The following is a 26,620-nucleotide window of genomic DNA, read 5'->3' as shown; positions in this document are numbered from 1 at the left end:
TAACATCAAATCAATACAATGGGCAGCACAAGGTGTCCAAAATAAAGTAGGATGCCTGTCCATAAGCATTCTACCAGCAGCAACATAATTTGCAGCATTGTCCGTTATGACTTGGACAACATTTTTTGCACCCACCTCCAAAATAAACACATCCAGCAAATCACATAAAGTTTTTGCATCTTTGATTTGATGAGTTGCATCAATAGATTTGATAAACATAGTCCCCTTGGGACAACTAACCAAGAAGTTTATAAGGGTTCTCCCCTTTTGGTCAGTCCAACCATTTGACATAACAGTGCATCCTGTTTGTGCCCATGATTCCCTAAAATCCTCCAATCTTTGGGTGCAGTCATGCTTTTCATCTTGAAGAAGCCGGCCTCTGAAATCATGAAGAGAAGGGATTTTGTACCCCGAGCCAACACTGGCAATAGCATCAACAGTAGGTTGGAAAAATGGATTATTCCTTACAATGCTGAAAGGAATATCACTCCAGAGGAGAAATTTTGTCATCAACTTGTCAGCTTGTTGTTTTTCATTTCTTTTTAGCATTGAACCGATAGTTGGTTGTGCACCAGGTGTGGTTCGAGGAACAAAAAATGATGATGCAGCTACCGGATTGACTGACGCTGCAGTAGAACCAGTGCCACTTGGCCCACTTCCTTCAGCTGACCTTTTTAGTTGCCTTTTGAGTTCTTCTTTGGCCTCTTTAGTGTGCTCTAATTCTCCCAATGCTCTCATGGCTTTTCGGATAATTTCAGCATTTGTATTTTGACAGGGCACCACATCACGTCCAGGGATTTGTGCAAGGTGGAACTTCAACCTGTACACCCCCCCGAATATCTCCTTTCCACACAACTTGCAATACAAGTTTTGTCTATCATTCGGAGTTTTAGGTTCACCATATTCCCAGAAAGGATCCAATTTCCTTGGCATGTTTGTTTTTGAATTTTGAATTTGCAAACCTATGGAAAAATAAGGATTAGGAAATAGGAATTTAGGATTACATAATACAAATTACAATTTAGCATTTACAAAATTACAAGTTAATTATTTCCAAAATCCCAATTTCCAAACCCAAGTTACCCAACCAAATGCCAATGGCAAATGCCAAAAAACAATGAAAATTCAAAAAAAATAAACAATGTTTAAAAAAAATGAGAAAATAAAAATAAAAAATTGGTTCTCATAGTCATAACAAATTACCCATCCCAAATCAATGAAAATTTTCAAAAAATTCTTTAAAAACAATGAAAAACAAAGTTTTTATAGAAGCAAAACAAAAAAAAATTAATCTACATACCTTTTTTATGGACAAATTGGTGATCTTGGCTTGGATTCCTCCTAAAAACGCTTGGATTCGCTCCCAAATCCGACGGAAACCCTTCAGCTCCTCTCCCTCACCTCTTCTCCTCCTCCTCCGCGCGGACAGCACAATGAATTAAAAAAAAAATCGATTTTGCATATAAAAAGCCCGCTGCCCGCGCCATTCACGATTTTTTGGTTAAAAATCGCGATTTTTTCAAAAAATCGCGATTTTTTCGATAAAAATCGGTATAAAAAAAAGTGGCGATTTTTATGGATAAAAATCGCGATTTGGTCGGGTTGGGGATAAAATCGCGATTTTAACAACACTGCCCCAAACAGCTACTTTTCCATCAATGAAGGCTACTCTCCTTTGTCTTCTAAACTTGAAATAGAAAGTAAATTTTTGTGCAAACCTGGAACAATTAGAATGTTGTTGAGGTGGATGTTGCTTCCATCTTCGAGTTTTATGGAAGTTTATCCAATGCCCTTCACAGGATAGCTCTTGTTGTCTCCAAGTTCCACAAAGTAAGCATATTTTCCTTTTGATAAGGTCTTCAATCGGTTGGAGTGGCCAATCATGTGCCTTGATGCACCACTATCAATTATCCAGATGTCTTCTTCTTGGAATGTATCAGAAAGAATCGAGAAGAGACCTTCATCCCTTTCATTGATTGATTCCTTCTTTGAAGAGAATAAGAAACTCCATGTTTCCTTGATACCTTTCTTGAGTTGGCTTGCAATTTTTTTGATGACCTTCTTCATTGTAGAGGAGATCTTCATGATGCCCTTAGAGAACCAAATGTGAAAATTTCTGAATCTAGCACATCAAAAATAAACTAAGACAACACAAGGGACATCGTTATTTTTGGGCAATCGTCCTCGAAAAAACCCAATTCGGGACAACGGGTGCAACATATACAGGGTTTTATTATTAAGCAGATTTCTTGAATACAACTAGGGTACCAGAAATGGCTCACCCTTCAGATAATGTCCTTGGAAGCAATACCTCTATCCGAAGACAGATATTTTGGCTGATCAGCGACCGGATGAACAATCCCACAGTGACTCCAGTTGTTCCTTGTGCTGGACAGCGAAAGTTGCTCCACAAACTCCTCTGGAACTGTGTCACCCTCTCTGGCTCTGCGTTAGCCAATCAAATTATAGTCTGTCCCACAGAATCACCTCTGCGCAACCTCTGAAGCTCACTGCGTCCTCTGCGTCAGCTAATTAGCTCATAGTCTGTTCCACAGAATCACCTCTGCACAGCCTCTGAAGCTCACTGCGTTAGCCTCTACGGCCTCTGCATCAGCTTCTTTGGCCCTTTGCGTCCTCTGCGCTGGCCTCCTTAGCCTCTGCGTCAACCCTCCTAGGCTCTGCACTGCCTCTTCTGGCACTCTGTTGCCTCTCTTATATGTATCCTTCAGCCTTGGATCGAAATCCCTTGCTAAAATTCCCCTCGCTACAACTGATCACTCATTGGATTTCCTCAGCAAACCTTGCCCCAGAAAATCGAATTCTTGATCTCTCTCGATGTATCTCCAACTGACCCTCAAGCCTCCTCTTATACTTTTCCTGTTGACGATTCAAAGGCCAAGATTAAGTCCTTAATCAACAGCGAAGATTAGATCTGGCTTGATCCTCGTTATTTAGAACATTCTCACCCATATTATATTAATACACATTAATATTTTAATTTTCCTAAGTTTAGACTTAAGAACCCCATTAAAAATATTAATTATTTTAATATCTCTTCATCCAGGTGGAATTTCTCCAAACGATTTTGGGTCTTGGAGATCTCATGTGCTTTAGCCTCTCCACTGATTTTCATGGCTAGAGCACATCCGATGCTACCAAAAATCAACACCAAAGCTCTAATACCATGTTGAGAATTCAATAGGGCAATGAATATGTTCACTCTCTTAACTTGATAATTGTTTGTGTTATCTTTTACTTATTAGATTTGTTCGTTATTATTCCAATGTGCAATACATCAAACAACTACCAAAACAGTAAGAATAGTGACATAGTATATAGGCTGCAAGCCAAGGCCAAACCCCTCCTCTTGAGGAAAACCCTTAAATCTCTTCTTTGCTTAGATTTTTCAATTGACGAACACCATGACCTAGAGACTCAAACACACACCCTCCAAGATCAAGTCTACCATGACCTCCTGTTGCAATATCTTCGACCTCCCAGTAGATCCGAAATTCTTCTCCCCAACAACTGTTGTTGCTTCCCTTGGAGACTCCGATCTCCCTCTAATAGCCTTCCTCTTGACTTCGCTTGCCTTGTATTGAGTCTTAGGGCTAATAAGATGCCCTAATAAACCTTCGTTTGCCTTCCCTTCTCCTTTGCTTTCAAGATCGAACCACAAAAGCTCCCAATACAGAAACCCTAACTTCGATCTTCCCAAGAGAGATAGATAAGGCCCAAAAACACTTCGACTTCCTCTTCTTCACACTTCCTTCTTCGACTTCTTCGCATATCAAGAGATGAGTGAGTGAGTGAGTGATCTTAATGGAGGACGAGTTCCTTTATATATAGGCTTCTTCAAAGGTGGACATGGCTCTTCATGTAGGCCGACTTGACAGCTCTTTAGGCCGACTTGATCTTGGAGGTATTTTGACGCTTTAAAGACAATAATTTTTTCTTTACAATTTACAATGTGCCCATAGGGTCTTCAATATATGACAATGACTCTTATACCTAGGACAAACCCTAGAAGCACTCAATGGGTGCTTGACCTATAAAATAAAAGAACTTGAGCATGAAACCCATGCTCCAATAATAATAATAATAATTTCTTTTCATTTTATATTTACAAGAATACATTTCACGCTTATGAAAACCGAACCTAGTTACACATTTTTCAACAATTTGGAGATTGGAGACATTAACACATGGCAAAGTCCATTATGGAAGGGCATGCCATTATGAAGTCTCCACTTGTCGTCCATGGTTTGTAAGCTCTTTTACTCGATTTCTTTGATGATTTGTTGTACTAGAAGTCGAGGAGATGCATTGGATCTTATGCATTTTTTGATTCATCCTTCACAAGTGACTTTCCATATACCGGGTGTTCTCCCATCGGTGAAAGTCTGTAAAGAGTAGGGAGTCTTAGCTGAGGTGATAGTGGGCTAAGTCTCCATTGTTTCCCTTGATCTAGCAGTTGTCCCTTTAGGAGTCCCTTTTAGGCCCCCTGCTAGTTTGAGTGGTAACAAGTCTCAACCATCCTTTGCACTTTACATTTTCTCTTTCTTTTGGCTTTATATGCTTTTATCATTCTTTCAACTACATCAACCTTTGGGGACAAGTTTTCGGGCCCTGACTCAAGGATGTGGATATAGGGTGCGAATCCCAATGACCAATGACAATCAACCCAAAGAATGGACATGAATAACAAGGAAAGATGGAAAGTGGTAAGTATGGATTACCATGGACATGTTATATCAATTAGTGCCCCTCCTAAACCATAAGGCCTTAGAGGAGATCCCACTAGACTAGGGTCAAAGGCTAACCTCCCATGTGAAGTGTGGGAACTGTTGAAGAATCTAGGGCAATGTGGATAATGAGATTCTTCTTCATCAATAACTATTTGTGATGTATTTAATGTTATTTCTTAGCACAATATTCACTTGTTATTATTATTAGAGTGTGTCTTCTTAGTTCATCAAATAGCTACCAAAAACAAAGAGACAAGAACACATGATGTTGGCTTTCTGCCAGGGCCAAAACCTCTCACTCTTTGAGAGGAAAACCCACACAAAATTCTTCTTATAGAGATTCCAATTGACGAATACCAAGACCATGACCCTTGACCTATCAAGCCACTCCAAGACCAAGGCACCAATCCTCTTCTTTGTCACTTCTGAGATCATCTTCATTACTGTTGTTATACAGAGGTCAACTTTATGCATCACAGAGGTCATTACAGTTGCATCATTGTTGTACCTTCATCTGCACTTCTTTACTGAGATCACTACTGTGCCTTTTCTGAGATCACTGTCATAATAACGAGATCTATATTGAGATATGTATATATGGGAGCTGCGCTGAGACAGTGATCTTGTAGTTATGCCTTCTTCATGACTGTGTTGAGACAGAGAGTATTCCTGTAGGCTCACCGAGATCCTTATCCTTATCATTATACTGAGAGTGTATCTTCAGAACAAGTGTGCCGAGACTGTGTGCACTACTGTGGGATCATCGTGATCCTTCTTCATCACAATTAGACCGAGAGAATATTACCAAGAGATCACCGAGACAGTGACTGTGTTTTTGTCATGACTGCGTTCAGTATTTCGGGACTGTGATCATGAGGAGGCCGAGACACAGAGATACAGACCACTGTAATTTCCTGCACCAAGACACTGTAATCATCACCGAGACTGTACCTTACTGTACCTCCGAAGTTACAGAGGAATCTGAAATTCTGTCTGTACTTTTGCGAAGTTCAGCGGGGTATTTATAGTGGTTATGCCTCCATAAATAAGCCGACATGAGTGTGAACTGTTGTGTCACTTCATTTGAGCCGACATGACTATTCTTTATATCGTTTTGCTGGCCGACTTGACTGTTCTCTTCATCGTTTAGCTTGCTGCCTTCTTCAAGAGGATTGTGCTTGTCTTGGAGGGCTGATCTAGACTCTAGGTTGACTCATATACATTACATAAATGCTCAAGAAGAGCTCTTCATGACTTTGACTCTTTAATAATAAATCCTAAGGCTCTCAATGGGAGCCATCTATAAAATAAACCTCTTGCTCATGAAACCCATGCAGCAAGGCATAATGATAAATTCATTTTCTTAAGAATCATAATTACAATGTCATGAAGACCAAACCTAGTTATACTTTCTTCAACAGGAACAAGGATACAACCATGAGCAGTCAATCATCTAGTTTTCCCTGTGATTCATATTAATATGCCCTTAACATTAAATGAAAGCACATGATTGCTAAAATGGTTAAAGTACCTATTGATAGATGACCCACCTTCCTTCAAGAAGAATGCTAGATGGGAGAGAGCACTGACTAGAGCAATAGGTGGAGAATTTTGACATGAAGGTATGTGAAGACCATCATAGGTCTAGTGCTTGGCTGGCTGTCAAATGAGATAAAAATTCTCCTATGGGTTACACACTTTGGGTGGGTAATAGGCACCGGCTGCAAACTCTATCAGTGTGATAAAAATCACAATGTGAAACCTCATAGAATATGAGGTGTGACAGGATGGATTGCATAAGGCAAACTTTGGCTTGATATTTTATCATTCTTTCCCAAAATTTTCTTTTACCAGTGCATAAAGTTTTGTGATACAAGATTTTAAAAAATGAACTTTATATAGCCTATCTAAAGCAAATTTTTCTTGTTCTTTTGGAACATAAAAGATTATACTAATCAATATCGCAATCAATTTATATTACACTCTGCATTACTATAAATAATTATCCCAAACTTAACATTGTATATGTGGCATTTGGCAGTCACGATAATATAACTGCATTTGACTGGAGGGTGAATTTTTTCGCATGGGATATCTACAAAGTGTGTGTGAGCATTTAAACCTTCAATTTAGTGCTAGACTATTTGCATATGCCTCAAATCCTTTCCAGCTGTGCATGGGATGCACGGTCAACTGAATTTTTCTAATGATTTTCTCCTTACAAGTGCTGCATATTTCATTTATGGATCTGAACATCAATGGACCTGTCTGTGCGTGGGCAATCTTAATCATGGCATATGTCCACCTACCCATTCAACACGTGAATTTGCATGATAAAAAATATCTTCATGCTCTGGTGGATGTGGAGCACACAGAACAATACCTGGATCCCTATCTGAGGTAAAGAAGAGAAGCACCAACTGTATACACAATCATATCCTGACTCCCGTGATCAATGGCTCTGGTTTCACATGTGGATCGTATGGATGTGGATAAGATCATGGAAATCTAAATCTGCCTATATTGTTTTTGCTCCAAAAGCAAAATACTTGAATTTGATTAGTTGGAAGGGCAGACGTTATAAATCATAACAATCCCAGGATTCTTTCCATGACTCCAGCCATTCTGATCTCAAAGATTGCATAACATATGAGAGATATTTTTGCATACTCAAGAAGGGAATTCTAAGAATTTATGTCTTTTCCCTCTTCGATTTTGATTTAGATCAAAAGTGAGTAGCCATGACAGGTGGTGGGCTTTTGCCCCAAGTGTTGCAACAAGTGAAATGAAATATTGCTCCTGTTCTGGATGTAACTAAAAGATGGGAAGCTGATTGGTTGAGAATACATAGATTTGCTCCTGGATGCTTTACACTAAAGGGAGTTGGATAGATAGAAAGAGCTCTCCCCCCATTGGAATGGTCGAAAGATACCTACAATCTGCTCACTCCAAATCCTTGGATTCTCCACATGCCACATACAAGCTTGGGGTGGTGGGGAGTGTGGAACCTGTTGTCGCTCAGATTGTCCAGGCACGCTGCGACAATGACTTAGGGCACGGGTTGTCACTTTGATCTCTGCCCTCTCCATTCTAGCTGTCTCCCAACAACAGGCTATGGGGGGTAGTCCCTATGGAATATGAAAATGAAAGACCAGTTGGCAACCAACAAGTCTGGGAGACACGATTGAATGGCCTAGCCACTTGGTTGATTTTAGCAAGTTAAGAGATTAGATTAGATTATTATATGAGACCAGTGCCTTATGGAGTCAACTACTTGCTTTATATCGATTAAATACCAAATGACCGGATGAACAATCGTTGCTTAGATGCTTTGCTATCCTATATGAAGTGCAAGTCCTACAATCTAGGTGTGATGCAAGAAATCTTGGTTTATTTTAATTATATGCTAGTTGAATTTGTCCCTTAATCCTTAGTTGTTTTGAGGCTATTCTCTAAAGTAGGTTGTAGAGAGAAGTCAAGGCAAAGCAAGCAAAGGCTTGGTTAACGATACCTCCCTTTGAAATCTAACATACCCGGTGCCTCCAATGCTACAGAGGTTGTGGCTCTGACAACTGCAAGGTCACTGTTTTAACAATTAGAGAGGATCTGTCCTTTGCAAGCTAAGAAATGAAGGGTGTTCCTGTCTCTCTCTCAACCAAGCTTATGCTTGGAGGTAAGTTAATTAATGCATGCTAGACCTAGGATGCAAATGCAAATTGATTGAGTGATCTTGAGTTAAGACTATTTATGATCTTAAGTACTTAGTTATGGTTTATCTTATGACAAAGAGTACTCAAAAATGAATGAAAGACAATCTCAAACACAAGATAAAGTGCTCAATTTCAATAGTGCTTCAAAAGATGTATTAATGTAACCAAGAGATAATTGCTCAAGTACAAGAAATAAAATTAATGCTCTTCACAATGATTTACCAATATAGAATTATCATTCACAATAGATATTCAATCTAACCATGAACAATATACCTAATGACTATAGAAAAGATTAGAGCACTTATCCACAATATTACTTAGAGCAATTTAACCAAGGTTCTTTTAGAGACAATACAATAATGACAAGGATGCCAATGACAATTGCTCGAGATATTAACAATTTAGACGATCACAATAAGCTACTTGTAACAACCCATCTATAAATATTTAACTAAAGTTCTAAACTTTATATTAAAACAGATATGATAAACTTCATATTAAATTAAATATAAATTAAACTTTATAATAAATATAAATTAAACTTTATAATAAAAATAGAATTAAACTTTATAATAAAAATAAAAGTAAGACCTTATATAAAAGGGGACGCATAAACCAAACCTAGCTATATAACAAAATACATGTATAATAAAAAAGGATCAGATTGATAATATCTGCGGGTCTGAAATGCATGCGAAGGCGTGTCGGGAGGAGGAAGAGCGGTGGCCGCAGGCGGGAGGGCGGCCACCGCCAAGCCCGCAATTATAAAACCGCTGATCTGAGCCGGACACGGGGGGAAAGAACGCAGGGAAAGGAGGAGGAGAAAATAAGGAGAGAAGGGAGGGCAAACCAGAGGAAGACAATTGACCATTGGAAGAGCTTTATGCATTCTGAGGTTCTGGGCACGGGGGACAGTGAGCTCCTGTGAGAAGCTTACTGGATTGAGCAGCCCGGCTCTGCTCAGTCTGGCTAGATGGAATTGGTCTCCCGATAATTGGAGTAGAACAGTGGCAGCATCATCAACTACACCAGATCAGATAGCAGTCCAGGTAGGCACCTGCTTTTAATTTTTACTGTTTCCGCATTTCAGTTTTATTATGGTTATTACAGATGGTATCAGAGGGTTGTTCAAACCCTTTTCGACCTTACAGGCCCACAATTCATTGTTCTTTGGTATATGGAGAATGAAATGGATTTCTTTAACCTCATAATTTGTCCCAAAACATGTCTACTGCACCTTCAGGAAATTCGTATGCCTTTGATACTTCGAAGTTTAGGGATTATGGTAGCTCAGACCTATTCACGGTTGCTCGGATTTGCAATAATTTTTGGATGCCTTCTAATGAGCTCAGACATGCTGTACAGAATATTCAAGATTCCTGTCCGAATCCGGGCTCAGACATGCTGTTTCCCCAGTTCGAAACTGGGCTCAGACATGAAGTTTTCTATTTAATTTATTTTTAATCTCCGATGTAAATTTAATCCAGTAAGATTAATCCGTAAGAAAATCTCAGGAACAGTGATGTCATTTTTCGAAGGAGCTTGAAGCCCAGCTCAATCCTTTAAGCAAAGGGACAGAGTTACCCTATTGAGGGAAAAGTAGAACTCACGCGTCCTCTCTTACGCTAATACAAATTATAAAGGCACTCAGGTCATGGTGACAGTATTTTTCTATGGCACCTGAGCTTGGGTTCGAACTGGGGATCTTTAGTGTGTGAGACTATCGTGATAACCAACTACACCACCCAGACACACACTTTAGGTCGATATTCATCTAAACTGTTCGTCGTTAATATTCATCTTAAACAACAGCCAAAATCATTTTTTTTTGCTTGTAGCAGCTGATCTGGGGAAGACCGAGAGGGTCTCTAAGTCATTTCCGATGGGTAGACATCCATTCCAGGGTAGAGACACACTTCTGTATGCAATATCGACCCACTGTCTCACTAATTTCTGAGCTATGTTGAAGTCTTTGAGAGTTGACCTGTTCGATGATAAAGGAAGTTAGATGTTGGAGCCTTCGAATGTTGAAGCCTCAGAAATTAATTTCTGGGTTCTTACATAATTCAAATGCTTTTACTATCAAGAAGCATGACCGCTAATCCTCGGACAGTGGTCTCCTCTTGATTCTACGAAACGTTCCATAATTTAATTAAATTCACATTGGAGCCTTTACTCTTGCAGATGGTCATTCTATTTTGGACATTCACGGTATATATTTGATCTAAAAACAAGTTAAATTTACATATACGGTTGTGGTTCATAACCACTTATCAACCATTCTATCCAAAAAACTCCAGAGAATAGATATAATTTCCCTGTTTAAAGCACCCATTAATAAGAGCTGCATAAATTGCTTCATTGGGACAGAGCTCTCTCGCTAACATATTTTTATCAGCTGGTCTGCCTCAAGGAGTCTGCCTGCCTTGCATAATCCTGCAATTAAGGCACTATAAGTATCTACAGTAGGCTGTCAATGCTTCTCCATCATTTTGTCAAGAAGCTTAAATGCGAGACCACTGCTTATTTCAAGTGGCATTCCATCCAGGTCAAGAATTCCATCTAAGTTATCAGGATCTGAACTACCTACTGCATCCTCATCAGTAATCAAGTGTTCCTTCTGTATCTTGTTTTCTTGAACTATACCATTCATAAGCACTCAATAAGTTCGATAATTAGGTTGGCATCCTTCATTTATCATCTTACTTAAATAGATCAAAAGCATGATCCACCCTGCCTGATTTGACATTGCCATCCATCAATGATGTGTATGTTACTTGGTTGGGTTGTAAACCTTTCTCCTTCATTTCACCAATGAACATTTCAGCCTCTTCCAGTCTGCCTTCCCTGCAAAGTCCATAGATCAGTGCACTGTAAGTGTAGACATTGGACCTCACACACTCTACAAGACTATGACTCGCACTATAGTATCCTTATGACTATATCACACTTGCACAAATGCAGGACCTTGGTTTAGCATTGACATTCAGCTCTCTTATATTGATCACATCACTATGCCATGTATGAAATCAGTATTCACATGTCTCGGCATTATTATAACAGCAATATAGCATGATTGCTCACAGTTTTGATTGTACTAATTGTCATCTCAGCATGTGTAACATCAAGTTTCTTTAGCCATGTACTGACATAATCATTGCATAGTAAGGAACAGAGGCCTTATGGCAATGTATGTCTTTGAGCATTTTTGAATCATATACCTTCACTCAGAATCAGTTGGGTACAGTTCTGCCCAAAATCTCGAGTTCTGTTGGAACCAAATAAGTTGAGATGGAGCCGAGTCGTCTTATAGTTGTAAATTTATCCATATGACTGAAGGGCCATCATAAACCTCTGTCGTGTCTTAAAGAATGAAAGAATGTCTCTGTCTTCAATAAGCCTGCATCAATTATATTACAAATTCAAAATTGTAATTCAAATCAGATTCTGAGTTTCACATCAAGACTAAAAGTTTAGGTAACTCTGTATATCTCTCCTGCAGCATTGTTAATATAGCCTAATGGTGGTAACTAATAACTGCAGCAACCTATCAGTAATTGATATGCAATCCTTCATTTGTCCATGAGTACAGAAAGGACAAATTTATATTATTAAATAACCCTGAGTATATTAACAACGATGGCAAAATGATGGACAGTGGTCAGCATATTTTAAATTATAGTCTTGGCATCCTAACTGTACTACTATAGTATTTGTGTGAGCTCATGGATTACTGCCTGAAAAGACAAAACTGTATCGTTGCCCTATCTATCATCTTGTAGAAGGTTTGTTGGTATACCCAGTTGTGATGACAATTGAAGATATTTCAAATTCTGCATCAGAGACATGAGAATTATGGCATCCATGAGATGGATAATCTGATGCAGGGTTTTTACTATCTGATAGGTAGTAGAACTGTCCAGCCCTGTTGATAATTCATCCATGAAAAGAGTATTTGAAGTGGTCCAAATTTCTCATAGATCTTTCTTGTTTATGCTCTCTTCTAAAAATCTTTAATCACCTTATTTGGATACCAGTCGAATTTTATGCCAGATTTAAGTTGACTTATGTTTACTTATCCTCCTTAGGGGCCCAGTCTACACACTAAACTTTCTCAGATGATATCTATGTAAGTTTTCTGCCAAATATTGTGAAATCTGAACTTATGATAGCACAAAGTTTTCTATGAATCCAATTGCAGGCAATTTGCATCAACCATTAAAGTGTTATGTGCAATTTATAAAAACTACTTTTCAAAGCATCTGTATCTCTTCTAGATTTTAATCATGACATGTCTATGGTAAATTTTTAGGCTAAAGGTCGAACTGATATGGAACCAGAACGACCCTTCATTTTATTATAGATTTAATCCATATCTAAGTAATATATTCAAAAATATAAATATGTATGACCTTCTTTAAATGTAATAGCTAGATTGAGGTATGACGGGTATGTTACCGATGTACATTGTAACAAGACATTTAACATTTTTCAATTGTGGATGTTATTTGGTAAATAAACTTTAGATGTTTTACCTTAGGAACTAATAGCCATACACTTCTGCATTATTCATATTAGGATAGAATACCCTGCATTAGGACAAGGAGGTTGCGAGACCACCCTCCTTGACCTCGGTACCAGTAAGATCCGCCTAGCGGATAAAAATAGCAAAACTATACCCGTTTATGAATGTGAAGTTGCAAAAGAAAATTATGTGTTAAATACGGTTGTCTACCTCAAATTTTTATAGAATTTTATTATGTGTCCAGGAACCATTACAATGGTAAGGACGTATGAGCGACGACGACGTGATCGGGCAGCATCACCACCATTAATGCCGCCACCGTCGCCATCATCATCCCCATCACCATCGTCACCACCAAGACCATCATCAGCATCAATCGCCCCAGCGCCAGAGTTGACTATGATAATGAACTCTTTGGAAGCCTTATTGGAGACATTAAAAGAATCAACTAAGGCTAAAACCAAAGAGGAATTTCAGCATGTAGCCACCAGTTCAGCGGAACCAAATAATTTTGAGCCCAGAAGATCTAAAGAAGACATTTCTAGGGAGCTTCAGAAAATTAGACTCCCAGAATTCTCAGGAGGTCAAGCAGGTGAACGCGTTGAAGCATGGTTAGAAGGAATGAATAGATGCTTTAGGTTAAGAGAATATTCTTCTTCGGCAAAAACAAAAATTGTCGTGTTTCAATTAAAGGAAAGTGCCTTGATTTGGTGGGGAAATCTGGAGAAGCAGCTGCACCTTACATCGGATAATGTCCCTTGGGAACTATTTGAGGAAAGGTTCCGCGCAAAGTATTTACCTCCATACTTTCAACAACAGCAAGCCAGAGCCTTTCATACATTAATTCAGGGAAATAAAATTGTGGAATAGTATGAGATAAAGTTTATGGAGCTTGTAAAATACATTTACTACTTAGATTCTGATGAACGTCAAGCTGAACTCTTCATATTTGGGTTAAATCCTCGCATCAGAGCCTTAGTAAGCATGTGGAAACCATCATCAGTAGCCGAGGCAGTCGAATGTGGTCGTTATGCAGAAGAGCACCTTGGAATCAAAAAAGATATGGGGCCAACAGGGCCTTTCCAATCAGGATTTCCAGGAAAGACTCCCCGAAACTTCTTCAGAGGAGGTAGCTCGAGGCCACCTTACGGTAACAGGTTTACCCCAAGAAATGTAGGGACAAGAGCTCCCATGGCAGTAAACACTATAGCCGCAGAATCATCAAACACCAGTCCATGGACATCTCGAGGGACTGCCAGTAGAGGAAGAAATTCGAGAGGAATCAACATGAGAGGACGAAGCTCGTTCTCTAGAAATTCACATCCTGATTCAAGAGGATCAACGCAGCTTAATTGTTGGGGATGTGGGGGACCGCATTTTCAACGTGATTGCCCAGAAGCTTCGTCGAATATATTGCATAGGACTGGAAAGGAACCGATATCAAACAATCGAGGTAATCATAGAATTCATGCAGTAGTCAGCAACGACCAAGCAGCACATCAATCCACTGTAGTGGAATCTTCAGGTATTATCAATGGTATAAAACTCAAAATCTTATTTGATACTGGTGCCACAGATAGTTTCATTTCGTCATATGCATTAAACAAATGTGGGTTGGCAGCGCGTAGACAAAATGATTTCCATCAAGTGGAAATGGCCTCAGGAGAACTCCAAACCGTGGGCTTGAGTGTGGATCAATGTAAAATCGATCTAGGGGTCTGTACGACTAAACTGAAAGTTTATGTCACAGCCTTAGGAACGTATGATCTTATCATAGGTATGGATTGGCTGGAAGCTCACCAAGCTTGGATAGACTGTTATGGGAAAAGAATTCTAGGCATGAATGATGAAGGAGAAGTAATCCAAATTCAAGGAATCAAGAGGGAAGTATCTTTACGCTACATTTCAGCAATGCAGATGAAGCGTTGTTTAAGGAAAGGTTGTCAGGCTTATGTAATTCAAGAAGTAAGCGAAGGAAAAGGACCATCCTTAGGACAATATCCGGTGTTAGCCGAATTCCCGGATGTATTTCCAAAAGAACTACCTGGATTACCCCCGGTAAGAGAGCTGGATCTCACTATTGAATTAAAACCAGGTACCCAACCGATCTCTAAAACGCCTTATAGAATGACAGCTCCAGAACTTCAGGAATTGCAAATTCAATTAAAGGAACTACTGAATATAGGGCATATTCGGCCCAGTACATCACCTTGGGGCGCTCCTGTAATTTTTGTGAAGAAGAAAGATGGATCTTTAAGATTATGCATAGATTATCGAGACTTGAATCGAGCTACAGTAAAGAATCAATACCCTATGCCTCGAATCGATGATCTTTTCGATCAAATGAAAGGAGCTACTGTCTTTTCAAAAATTGATCTTCGATCACGATATCATCAGCTAAGGATTTCTGAAAATGATATTTCTAAGACTGCATTCCGGACACGTTTTGGACATTATGAATTTACTGTGGTACCATTTGGATTAACAAATGCGCCAGCCGTATTCATGAATCTTATGAACAGTGTTTTCCGTGAATATCTTGATCAATTTGTGCAAGTCTTTTTAGATGATATTCTCATCTATTCCAAGAATGAGAAAGAGCATGAAGATCATTTGCGGATAGTATTGTCCTGCCTTAGAGAACGTCAGTTGTATGGAAAACTATCCAAGTGTTCATTCTTTCAGGAAAGGATTCATTATTTGGGTCACATCATATCAGGTGAAGGGATTTCAGTAGATCCTGAGAAGGTAAAAGTGATCATGGATTGGCCAATACCGAAAAATGCACATGAGATACGAAGCTTTATGGGTTTAGCCGGTTATTACCGAAGATTTGTGGAGGGATTCTCCAAAATTGCAAAGCCAATTACAACCCTTCAGCGTAAAGGTGTTAAGTATGAATGGACCGAGGAATGTAATAAAGCATTCTCTGAACTCAAAAGACTACTCACCAGTGCACCAATCCTAAGAGTCCCTGATATGGACAAAGATTTTACGGTATGTACTGATGCATCCAAACAAGGGCTGGGTGCAGTGTTGATGCAAGATAGAGGAGTGATAGCATATGCTTCCAGAAAGTTAAAACCTCATGAAGAACTCTATGCTACTCACGATTTAGAATTAGCCGCTGTAGTGCTAGCTTTAAAGATTTGGAGACACTATCTAGTGGGACGAAGTTTTACACTTAAAAGCGACCATCAAAGTCTACAATATTTGTTCACCCAAAGAGACTTAAATGCCAGGCAAAGGCGATGGAGTGAATTCCTAAGTGAATATGACTTCGAAATATCATACATTAAGGGAAAAGAAAATGTAGTAGCAGATGCTTTAAGCAGAAGACCTCGGATATTTTCTCTCATACCCATTAAAGTAGACTTAAGACAACAAGTACTGGATCATCTTATAAAAGACAGCTGATATTTAAAGGTAAGAGCAAGTCTTGAAGGTATTAGGGCAAAAGAATCTAAATTTGAGGGATATGAATTAGAAAACGATGGAATCTTACGATTCCATGGAAGGATGTATATTCCTGATGATAAAGATCTTCGAGATACCATCCTTGGGGAAGCCCACAGAGCAGTATATTGTGCTCATCCTGGAGTAGGGAAAATGTATGCGGATACCAAGAAACTCTTCTTTTGGTCAGGCATGAAGCGTGATATCACTCAATTTGTTGCAAAATGTTTGGAATGTCAGCAAGTAAAGGCAGATCATTGTCACCCAGCAGGCCTCTTACAACCCCACGACATTCCTATGTCTAAATGGGAGACCATTTCTATGGATTTTATCACTGGACTACCTCTTACTTCTCAAAGACACAATGCCATTTTGGTAGTGGTGGATAAATTAACAAAAAGCGCCCATTTCATTCCCGTAAGAGATACTTACGATGTTGCTGATGTAGCTCGAGTATTCATAAATGAAGTTATCAGATTTCATGGAGTACCTAAGAAGATTATATTCGATAGAGATTCGCGATTCACTTCCAGATTTTGGACTTGCATGCAGATAGCCTTAGGTACTCAGCTAAATTTAAGCACTGCTTACCATCCTGAGACTGATGGGCAAACTGAAAGAGTAAATCAAGTACTTGAAGACATGTTGCGAATGTATGTTATGGATCAGCAATCACACTGGGAAAAGTATTTACCCTTAGTCGAATTCGCATACAACAACAGTTACCACAGTTCGATTGGGATGCCTTCATTTGAAGCTTTATATGGCAGACCTTGCAGAACACCATTAAGTTGGGACAGGTTAGAAGATCGAGTGATGATAGGACCAGAATTAATCCATGAAATGGAAGCACAAGTAAGACAAATTAGACAACGATTAAAGGAAGCACAGGATAGGCAAAAGAGTTATGCTGATGCTCACAGAACTGATAGGAGGTATGAAGTAGGGGATCAGGTTTTCATCCGCATCAAACCGAATAAAAGTACTATTCGATTCGAAAAAGGGACAAAGTTGTCACCCCGATTTATTGGACCATTTAAAGTCGTGGAAAGAGTTGGACCTGTTGCCTATCGTCTTGCCCTGCCACCTCACCTGCATAGAATTCATAATGTATTTCATGTTTCTGTATTAAGGCATTATATAGCTGATCTATCTCATAACCTTCAATGGAAGGAATTGCAGGTATCGGACGAGGGAGTCGTAACGGTCGAACCGTTACGTATACTGGAACGTAGGGTTCGACAGTTGAGGAACCGCCTAGTGGACCAAGTTAAGGTCCAATGGGACAAGTATAGTCCTGGATCAGCAACTTGGGAAAATACAGAGGACATATGTCAAAGATACCCTAATCTATGTCAATTTTGAAGAACTTTAAACTATGTTTAGTATATATTTACTTCGCTGCAATCAGAGACTCAGAAACATTTTGAATGATTATAGATAAACGTGAAATTTTGTGACACAATATATGTTTAACTTCTGCTGGTACGTGGATACCAAAACGATATATGTGGTTCGTTTTACTAAATTATAGTTGTCAAAGTAAAGTTAAGACAGTTGAATGATTTTACTTCTGATAGAAATTAAGGTATTGTAAATCTGATTTATTTATACATGTCAATATGATCAATGGGATAGAAATCAGGAAGTGAATACATTCTAGATAAAAGTCAAAAGACATGCATGGAATATCGCAAAATATGTTGTACTATAGTCTCCTAGGTGAATAATACATGAGTTTAAGTATGGGGGATTTTCGCAGTGCATTATATTAGATATCATTTTTGGGATTCAACTGCGTTAAGTAAGTCATTCAAAGTATGACCATTTCCATGAGAGGTAGTCGTAAAGTGACTAATTTCTCATGATTTTTGAATAGTTCACTTAGCACTCATTGCATCGGGTGATGCTCACAGGGGTGAAGAAGTGGGATTGAAACTAGTGAAATGTGGAGAACGAATCACATAGCATCAATCATCACTTCCGGGGCTTGCACCCGGTAACCAGGACTTCCCAGGAGGTCACCCATCCCAGAACTCCTCTGGCTCAAGCGCGCTTAACTGTGGAGTTTTTCCCACAATCAAGCCCACTTAGCTTGCTACCCCATTTGCAAAACCTTAGCAAGTATTGTGCCTCATGAACCATTCAGGTAGAGATCCCTTGACTCTTTTTGAATTTAAGTATGGGGGATTTTCGCAGTGCATTATATTAGATATCATTTTTGGGATTCAACTGCGTTAAGTAAGTCATTCAAAGTATGACCATTTCCATGAGAGGTAGTCGTAAAGTGACTAATTTCTCATGATTTTTGAATAGTTCACTTAGCACTCATTGCATCGGGTGATGCTCACAGGGGTGAAGAAGTGGGATTGAAACTAGTGAAATGTGGAGAACGAATCACATAGCATCAATCATCACTTCCGGGGCTTGCACCCGGTAACCAGGACTTCCCAGGAGGTCACCCATCCCAGAACTCCTCTGGCTCAAGCGCGCTTAACTGTGGAGTTTTTCCCACAATCAAGCCCACTTAGCTTGCTACCCCATTTGCAAAACCTTAGCAAGTATTGTGCCTCATGAACCATTCAGGTAGAGATCCCTTGACTCTTTTTGAATTTAATGCACTGCGAAAATCCCCCATACTTAAATTCAAAAAGAGTCAAGGGATCTCTACCTGAATGGTTCATGAGGCACAATACTTGCTAAGGTTTTGCAAATGGGGTAGCAAGCTAAGTGGGCTTGATTGTGGGAAAAACTCCACAGTTAAGCGCGCTTGAGCCAGAGGAGTTCTGGGATGGGTGACCTCCTGGGAAGTCCTGGTTACCGGGTGCAAGCCCCGGAAGTGATGATTGATGCTATGTGATTCGTTCTCCACATTTCACTAGTTTCAATCCCACTTCTTCACCCCTGTGAGCATCACCCGATGCAATGAGTGCTAAGTGAACTATTCAAAAATCATGAGAAATTAGTCACTTTACGACTACCTCTCATGGAAATGGTCATACTTTGAATGACTTACTTAACGCAGTTGAATCCCAAAAATGATATCTAATACATGAGTTATTTTGAATATGCTGATGCACATTTTACGAATGCATGGATAAGTGTATGATTGCAAGTAATAAACAGTGATCGGGATGACCATGTGATGACAGAACCTCAGAACAATTAAAGCTCCAAGTGATTCTATGATAGGGTGTTAGCCCTGAGTTCTATTGGGAGGGGTGGAGGTGTTGCCCACCGTTTATCCTCCGAACCCTGGAGTCATGGGAGGACTGTGTGAATCACGCTCCCCTAGACGTGTGATGATGACTGTCGGATGCCTACTGGGAATCAGGTCGGTATAACCGACGCTGTCACCTTAGAGTTTATGAATGGTTAGGTCAGTAAAACTGACGCCATGGCGTACTCCAGTAGAGGACGGATAGGATGGGAGCGGAAGAGATTAGGAAGGATAGGATGATTTTAGAATAGCTTGGGAACCTGGGTAGGGTAAGACTTATCCATTAAAATCATAAACCTAAAACTCTAAATTTTATAGTCTCTTGATATTAAAATAAAAATTTTAAAATCTAAGAAGGGGGTACTAATTACTATCATAAGTAATCAGATAAGATAAAAACTCTAACTTCGGGACGAAGTTTTCTGAAGGGGGAATGTATGTAACAACCCATCTATAAATATTTAACTAAAGTTCTAAACTTTATATTAAAACAGATATGATAAACTTCATATTAAATTAAATATAAATTAAACTTTATAATAAATATAAATTAAACTTTATAATAAAAATAGAATTAAACTTTATAATAAAAATAAAAGTAAGACCTTATATAAAAGGGGACGCATAAACCAAACCTGGCTATATAACAAAATACATGTATAATAAAAAAGGATCAGATTGATAATATCTGCGAATCTGAAATGCATGCGAAGGCATGTCGAGAGGAGGAAGAGCGGTGGCCGCAGGCGGGAGGGCGGCCACCGCCAATCCCGCAATTATAAAACCATTGATCTGAGCCGGACACGGGGGGGGGGGGGGGGGAAGAACGCAGGAAAAGGAGGAGGAGAAAATCAGGAGAGAAGGGAGGGCATACCAGAGGAAGACAATTGACCATTGGAAGAGCTTTAGGCATTCTGAGATTCTGGGCACGGGGGACAATGAGCTCCTGTGAGAAGCTTACTGGATTGAGCAGCTAGGCTCTGCTCGGTTTGGCTGGGTGGAATGGTCTCCCGATAATTGGAGCAGAACAGTGGCAGCAGCATCAACTACACCAGATCAGATAACAGTCCAGGTAGGCACCTGCTTTTAATTTTTACTGTTTCCGCATTTCAGTTTTATTATGGTTATTACACTACTGCAATGCCAATTAGATGCTAAATGATTAGATCCCCAATGCTAACAAGGAATGCCAATATCCAATAGCTCCTTGAATTAGATATTTACCAATCAACAAGATATTTATATCTTAGGATTATGTGCTTCTGTGAGTGAGGATACTTAGTGCACAATTATGACCTTTAGGATTATGAGCTCACAAGAAACCAATGTGTTAGTATTCTTAAGCAATATAACCACTTAATCAATTCAATACCACCAATGCCAATGAACTTGTCAACAATGGAACATTAACCAATATTAGGAGCCTTTATGCAAATTATGTTCAAATAATATCACATGAACAATAGTAAACCTTTATGACAGCAGTAACTAATCCTATGCCAAATGTGTCAAAACAGTCACAACTACTTATCTCTTTCTCTTGCTTTAAATGAGAGCACTTAAGATGAAACGCATGGAATGCGGAATGCCTATGCATGCAAGAGAATGCAAGAGATGAATGTTTATGCTACTGTTATATATCAGACCTTAATATGTTTTCAAAACAGTATGACAGTCATCCAAAATTCATGAAACAAGCCCAATAATGATTACCCAATTTACGCAATAACTAGCTAATGAATTTAGGTGACTTATTAGGTGATTTTATGCCCACTTAAATGAGATTTTTATCACTGTTATCAAGATGATTAGAGGCTGCAACCAAAACAGAGATGAAATGAGAGTTTGGAGGCGCAAACCAATAAGCCTTTAAGTCTTGAAGATGACTAGTTATGTTGCCCAAAATTTCTCCAATTGAATGACCACCTGCAACCACCAATATTAGCCCAAAATCTCTGCAAAACACCGAGTGTTAGAGGCAAAAATCAATGATAACCCAATGCAATGACTGAATGAGGCAGATGGCTAGGAAAGGACCACACTAAGCCTAAGAAGGCTAGCATTAGGGCTAGAGAGATGGCAGCAAGGCCTAGTAGGCCTACGCTAGGGTAAAAGGAGGCCAAGAAGGGGTTGCAGCCTAAGGATTAAGCCCTCTAAGGACAGCGGCAGAGGGAGATGAGGCAGCAGCAGAGGAAGAAGAGGCCGAGTTAGGCCTGCGGCAAGGGCAAGGCATCCCAAAAGGGCTTGCGGCAGAGGCTAAAGGCCCACGGCAAGGCCCTAGAGGCCCAACCAAGGCTGCAGCTAGGGTTTAGCAGCCCTTTGGGCTTGACGGCAAGGGAAAGAAGGGTCGTGGCTAGGGTGTGGAGGCAAAAAATGGCCAGAAGCTAACCCAAATGACTAAGGAAGCTTGCGGCTAGGGAAATGGAGGCACAACTAGGCCTTAAAGGCCTCAGAAAAATTTCAGACCCCTGCAAAAAAATTCAAATTATGCTTCAGATCACCAAAACCGCCTAAAAATGCCCAGAACATGCCACAAAGGGCTAGCGGCTTCCTCTTATGCTTGAGCGTTGAGCTTGGAGGGAATTTGGAGGCCAAATCTTGCCTTCCTAGGCCTAGATTTGCCTCTACCAACCCCAACAAATTCTTCCAAGAGGTAGATGCCCTTGAAACCCTTCCAAAAATTTGAATTTGGCTTGAGAAATCACCTGCACAAATGAAATTAATTCTTCCCAAAACCCCAATATATACAAAATAAAATAAAACTCCAATAGCTGCAAACAAGGGTTAGAAAATATTTTACAAAATTTATTTTATAAAATTATATACACACTATTCACAAATATACAATGCTTGTAAAATATAATTTTTTGAGAAAATTAATTTTGAATAATTGCAATAGATCAGTGTATTTTTCGAGAGTTAGAATATTGGTGACACCCTTTAGCGAAGTAAGAATACCATATAAAATTTCCCAGAGCCCAAACAAGGTCGGCCTTTGCCCACAATTTGTGAACTTGGAGCCCAAGGGCTAGTGTACCTGCAGATCTCTATAAATTTTCTCAAGAAAAATCGTTAGATCATATAATGAATCTGATCACCTAAGATAAAACCAAATTTTACCAATAGAATGCTCCTATCATTGACAAATGAAATAACAATTTATAAAATTCTGAAGCGCAATCGAAGTTAAATTACTTACCAATTTAGCTATATGTTATGTCATATCAGCATGAACCAGAAGCACTGGAATCTACTCAACCAAGAATATAACATAAGCTGAGAATCAAATCTGTGAGTACAGAATACTTGGACAGCTAGAAACTTGATAGACACACACACAAGATGAACAACAAGTACATACCACATCTTTATCACAAAGTTGCTACAAGTCAAACTTTCCAAAACCTAGCTAGGGAAACCATGAAAACTCGAGCCACCAACTCCTCCTAGCTAGGAATCACTCCTAACCAATGCTAGCATCATCATTGGCAACTTTTCTTTGGCATCTTGACACTTGCATTCCATGAGCATACAAAATGTCTCCTTCTCTTCTTCTCCATAGCAAGCATAACGAGTAGAACTAGCGTTTCCAAATGCTGCAAAAGCCTATCCTTCTTCTCTAACAAGGGCTACAAGATAAGATGCTATCTCTACCTCTCTAAGGTTCATCACAAACCCTAGTCTTCTTTGCCTCTTTAGGGTGAAACCTTAACTTAGTCTTTCCTTGAAATTCCTCTAAGAACCTTACTGCTCCAAGACAAAAAGAGAGTGCAATGAAGAAGAGTACTAAAGAAAGAGATTAGTGCACTGCATTTCTCACATCTCTATTACAAGTGTGTAATGAATGAATAAATGAAAAGACTCTCTCCCCCCTCTATTTACATGAGAGGCGAGGGAGGCCAACAATACTAATTGGACCTAGTCCAATACAAGCAATTTAACATCAAAAAGATAGGCCCACATGTGAAGCACTTCAACACTAGATGAGACATATCAAGCTCCAAGGCATGCATGTCTAACAAGCAAGGCTCTAAGGTTGAATGGTCCATGAGATGTGTCTGATGCTTCAATTGCCATAAGCCTCCAAAGCTCTAGTGCTCCTCCTAAACCATGTGTACCTCTGGGTCCACCACACCTCCATGATCACTCCTCATTCCAAGTGTCCTCAAATCAAGTACAAGCCTTGATGCAAGCAACTAAGTGTGTCCATGCCATAAAGGGCTTAATGCCTTCCTTAGGGATGCCAAATGCTCTTCATCCAAAGCAAATTCATTTTTCCAATCAAGAAATGAACCACCGTATGGCCATCATGAAGAATGTCATCATGCTATCTAGGTCTCTAGTGCTTCATGGAATAATGCTCTATAGGCATCAAGATGAGGTCTAGCAATCAATAAACAAGCCAACTCCAATGTTTCTATCCATGATAGAACAGCCAAAGTTTATTCACACACCATGCAGCCTACATCACATGAAGCATCCCCAAGCATGGTATAAACACTTTCGGAGTAACCATGGAAGCTGACACTTATGGTTGCTAAATTGTGAAATAAAAGAATGCACTTTATTGTCCATGGTTATTGAAATGACAAGAGAACTTGACTGGTGCATTGCAACCTTGCAGGTGATTAGATATTTCCCTGCAGTTCATGTCACATGATAGGGGTATATAAACTTGTATAGGTGTGGTGCATGTGTGAAACTTATTTTGTTATCTTGATGCACTAATGTAACATCTATTTTGGATATATCCCAGGCGTCGGGTTGGTGGAGATGGTGCTACATCTATCCAGATGGAAGGATACATGCAACAGCAGATGATTCAACGACAAGACAGTCATATGCAGTCTAGGGCAACTGCTCTCCAGAATGTTGAGTCAACAATCTCAGAACTTGGCAATATCTTTACACAGTTAGCCACAATGGTTGCTCACCAAGGGGAGCTGGCTATCAGGTATTTTACATCTTTGACCAAGCCATCTGCCTCTTTTGGGGGAGAACAATAATTTGCAGCTGATCCTTCAACATTTTCCTTATAATTATTTGTCCTGCTGAAAGCCTTACAATCTGTGGAAGGAAGAGAGGAACACACTTGTTTTGCAGCATTGATTATTTTGTATAGGTTTGGTATAGGTGTAGGAATTATTTGCATAGTTGTGTATCTGAAACAGGGTTTGCATCCATTAAATGGTGTTGTGCAGGATAGATGATAACATGGATGATACATTGGCTAACGTGGAAGGAGCACAGGGTGCTCTTTTAAAACACTTGAGTCATATTTCTTCAAATAGGTGGCTTATTATCAAGATTCTTTTTGTTCTTATAATTTTCATGCTAATATTTATTGTTTTTGTGGCGTAAGGTCAAGAAATGAGAATAGAATGTTTTTTAAAAAGTTTTGAAATTGATTGGGTTTATCACCTTCTGTAATCTTCCAAGGGTAGAAATAGTTTTTGGTATAGAGGGATGGCTTTAGGCTAGGCTTTATTCTTCCAAATTATAACGTATTAATGTTGATTGCAGCCATTCTCTTGTATGAAGAACAATACTGAATTATTGGTCTTTGTTTGGCGTGGCCTAGTTAAACATTGGAGCCACGTCTTGATTAACAATAACTTGTTCACCTAAAGGTTGGCCATGACCATGTGTTCTGACATTGGCATGTATTTCATCATTCATGATGTGTGTCCTCAATTGAACACCAAGAATCAACAAAAAAATGTAGACTACTAAATAAAAGAGCTCTTCAAGGCATTTTCTTTTCTTTAAATTAGGACAGTTTTATTTTTGCATATTTTACTTGTATTGTTTTCGATGATAAACATATATAATCCTGATAGCAAGTGGTTAAATAGTAAATACCATTTCTGTTCGTGAACACTGTTTTAAGCTATGAATTGATCTAACCTTTATTCCTCTGTAGCATTAACCAATTGCATTAGTATATTTTTGCATCATTTATACTTGTATGGTCTTCGATGATAAACATATATAATCATGATAGCAAGTAGTTAAATACCAGTTCTGTTTGTGAACACTATTTGATTAAGCAATTAATTGATCTAAGCATTAACTAATGACATTAGTATATCGTGATCATTTCACTATCGTCAGGAACTTATCTCTGTTCCTTCCACTGTAATATTTACTAAAGTATACCACAATCCTTTTATTATTCTCAGGAATTTATATCTGTTTGGATGGTTGCTGCTGTTCATTCTTCCACAACAATATCAAATGACAAATCAACAAGGGCACTTAAGGTGATCAAAAGAAAAGTATTTTAATTTTTCTATAATGTCACAAATTTAATGACCTCTCCCAGCATGGCTTAGATAATAAAAACAATGACAAATCAAATTTTGAACGAAGATGTAGACAAAAGATAAGGCAGTTTTACGAGAAGATTTTGATATGATAAAGATGAAATTCTACTTTCCTTTCACCACATTTTGGTCAAAGGTTGAAAGGAGTTGGTGCATGAAGTTGTTCACAAGGGCCATCTTGCTCCTCTTTCCCAAGAATCCTAGATGAAGAGACCCTAGGAAAGTTGTAGACTTCGTTGCCCATACACGATCCATAATATATCTGATTACTAGCCATTGCTAGAAATTATGAAAAAATTCTAAGCACGGTTGCGTGGAAGAAACTTTGCATAACAATACTAAGACCCAATTATTGGTGGAGAATTGTTATCAAAAAAGTTTCAATGTGGATGTGGAAATTAGAAGACCCATAAAAAACATCTATAGATGTTGCAAAGTGACAATGTGGATTCAAAAAATTGAACTTGGCAAAGAGGATTGTGGGCACTTCCAGGTAACATTAAAGATGCAAAATTTTGAAGATGGTAAAGATGAATTGTGATTGAAGTAACCTCCAAAGGATTATGTGGAAATCCTCCCCCTCTCAGTGTTTCCAACAGATAATTGGTTTGCAGTGAAACTATAATGAAACA

At 39.1% G+C, this 26,620-nt stretch overlaps 1 protein-coding gene across 2 annotated transcripts in view; it reads left to right on the top strand.

The window, feature by feature from the left end:
• The window catches only part of LOC149147151 (syntaxin-31-like), a 294,644-nt gene extending 269,228 nt beyond the window's left edge, over window positions 1-25,416 (top strand). Inside the window, exons 5-7 of one of the 2 annotated variants that reach the window (XM_089445931.1) lie at window positions 24,419-24,616; window positions 24,864-24,953; window positions 25,186-25,416. In XM_089445931.1, the coding sequence (XP_089302057.1) occupies window positions 24,419-24,616; window positions 24,864-24,953; window positions 25,186-25,201 (304 nt within the window). In that variant the 3' untranslated portion in view covers window positions 25,202-25,416. Of the gene's footprint in view, window positions 1-24,418; window positions 24,617-24,863 lie in introns of both variants that reach the window. The other variant, XM_089445930.1, reaches the window with a different exon arrangement.
• Window positions 25,417-26,620: the final 1,204 nt, after the last annotated feature.

Source organism: Pinus tabuliformis, chromosome 9 (genome assembly GCF_031772625.1).
Source record: "Pinus tabuliformis cultivar Carrire ecotype Pingquan chromosome 9, CPIR1, whole genome shotgun sequence".
Lineage (NCBI taxonomy): Eukaryota > Viridiplantae > Streptophyta > Pinopsida > Pinales > Pinaceae > Pinus > Pinus tabuliformis.
This window is presented reverse-complemented; position numbering and strand designations above follow the sequence as displayed.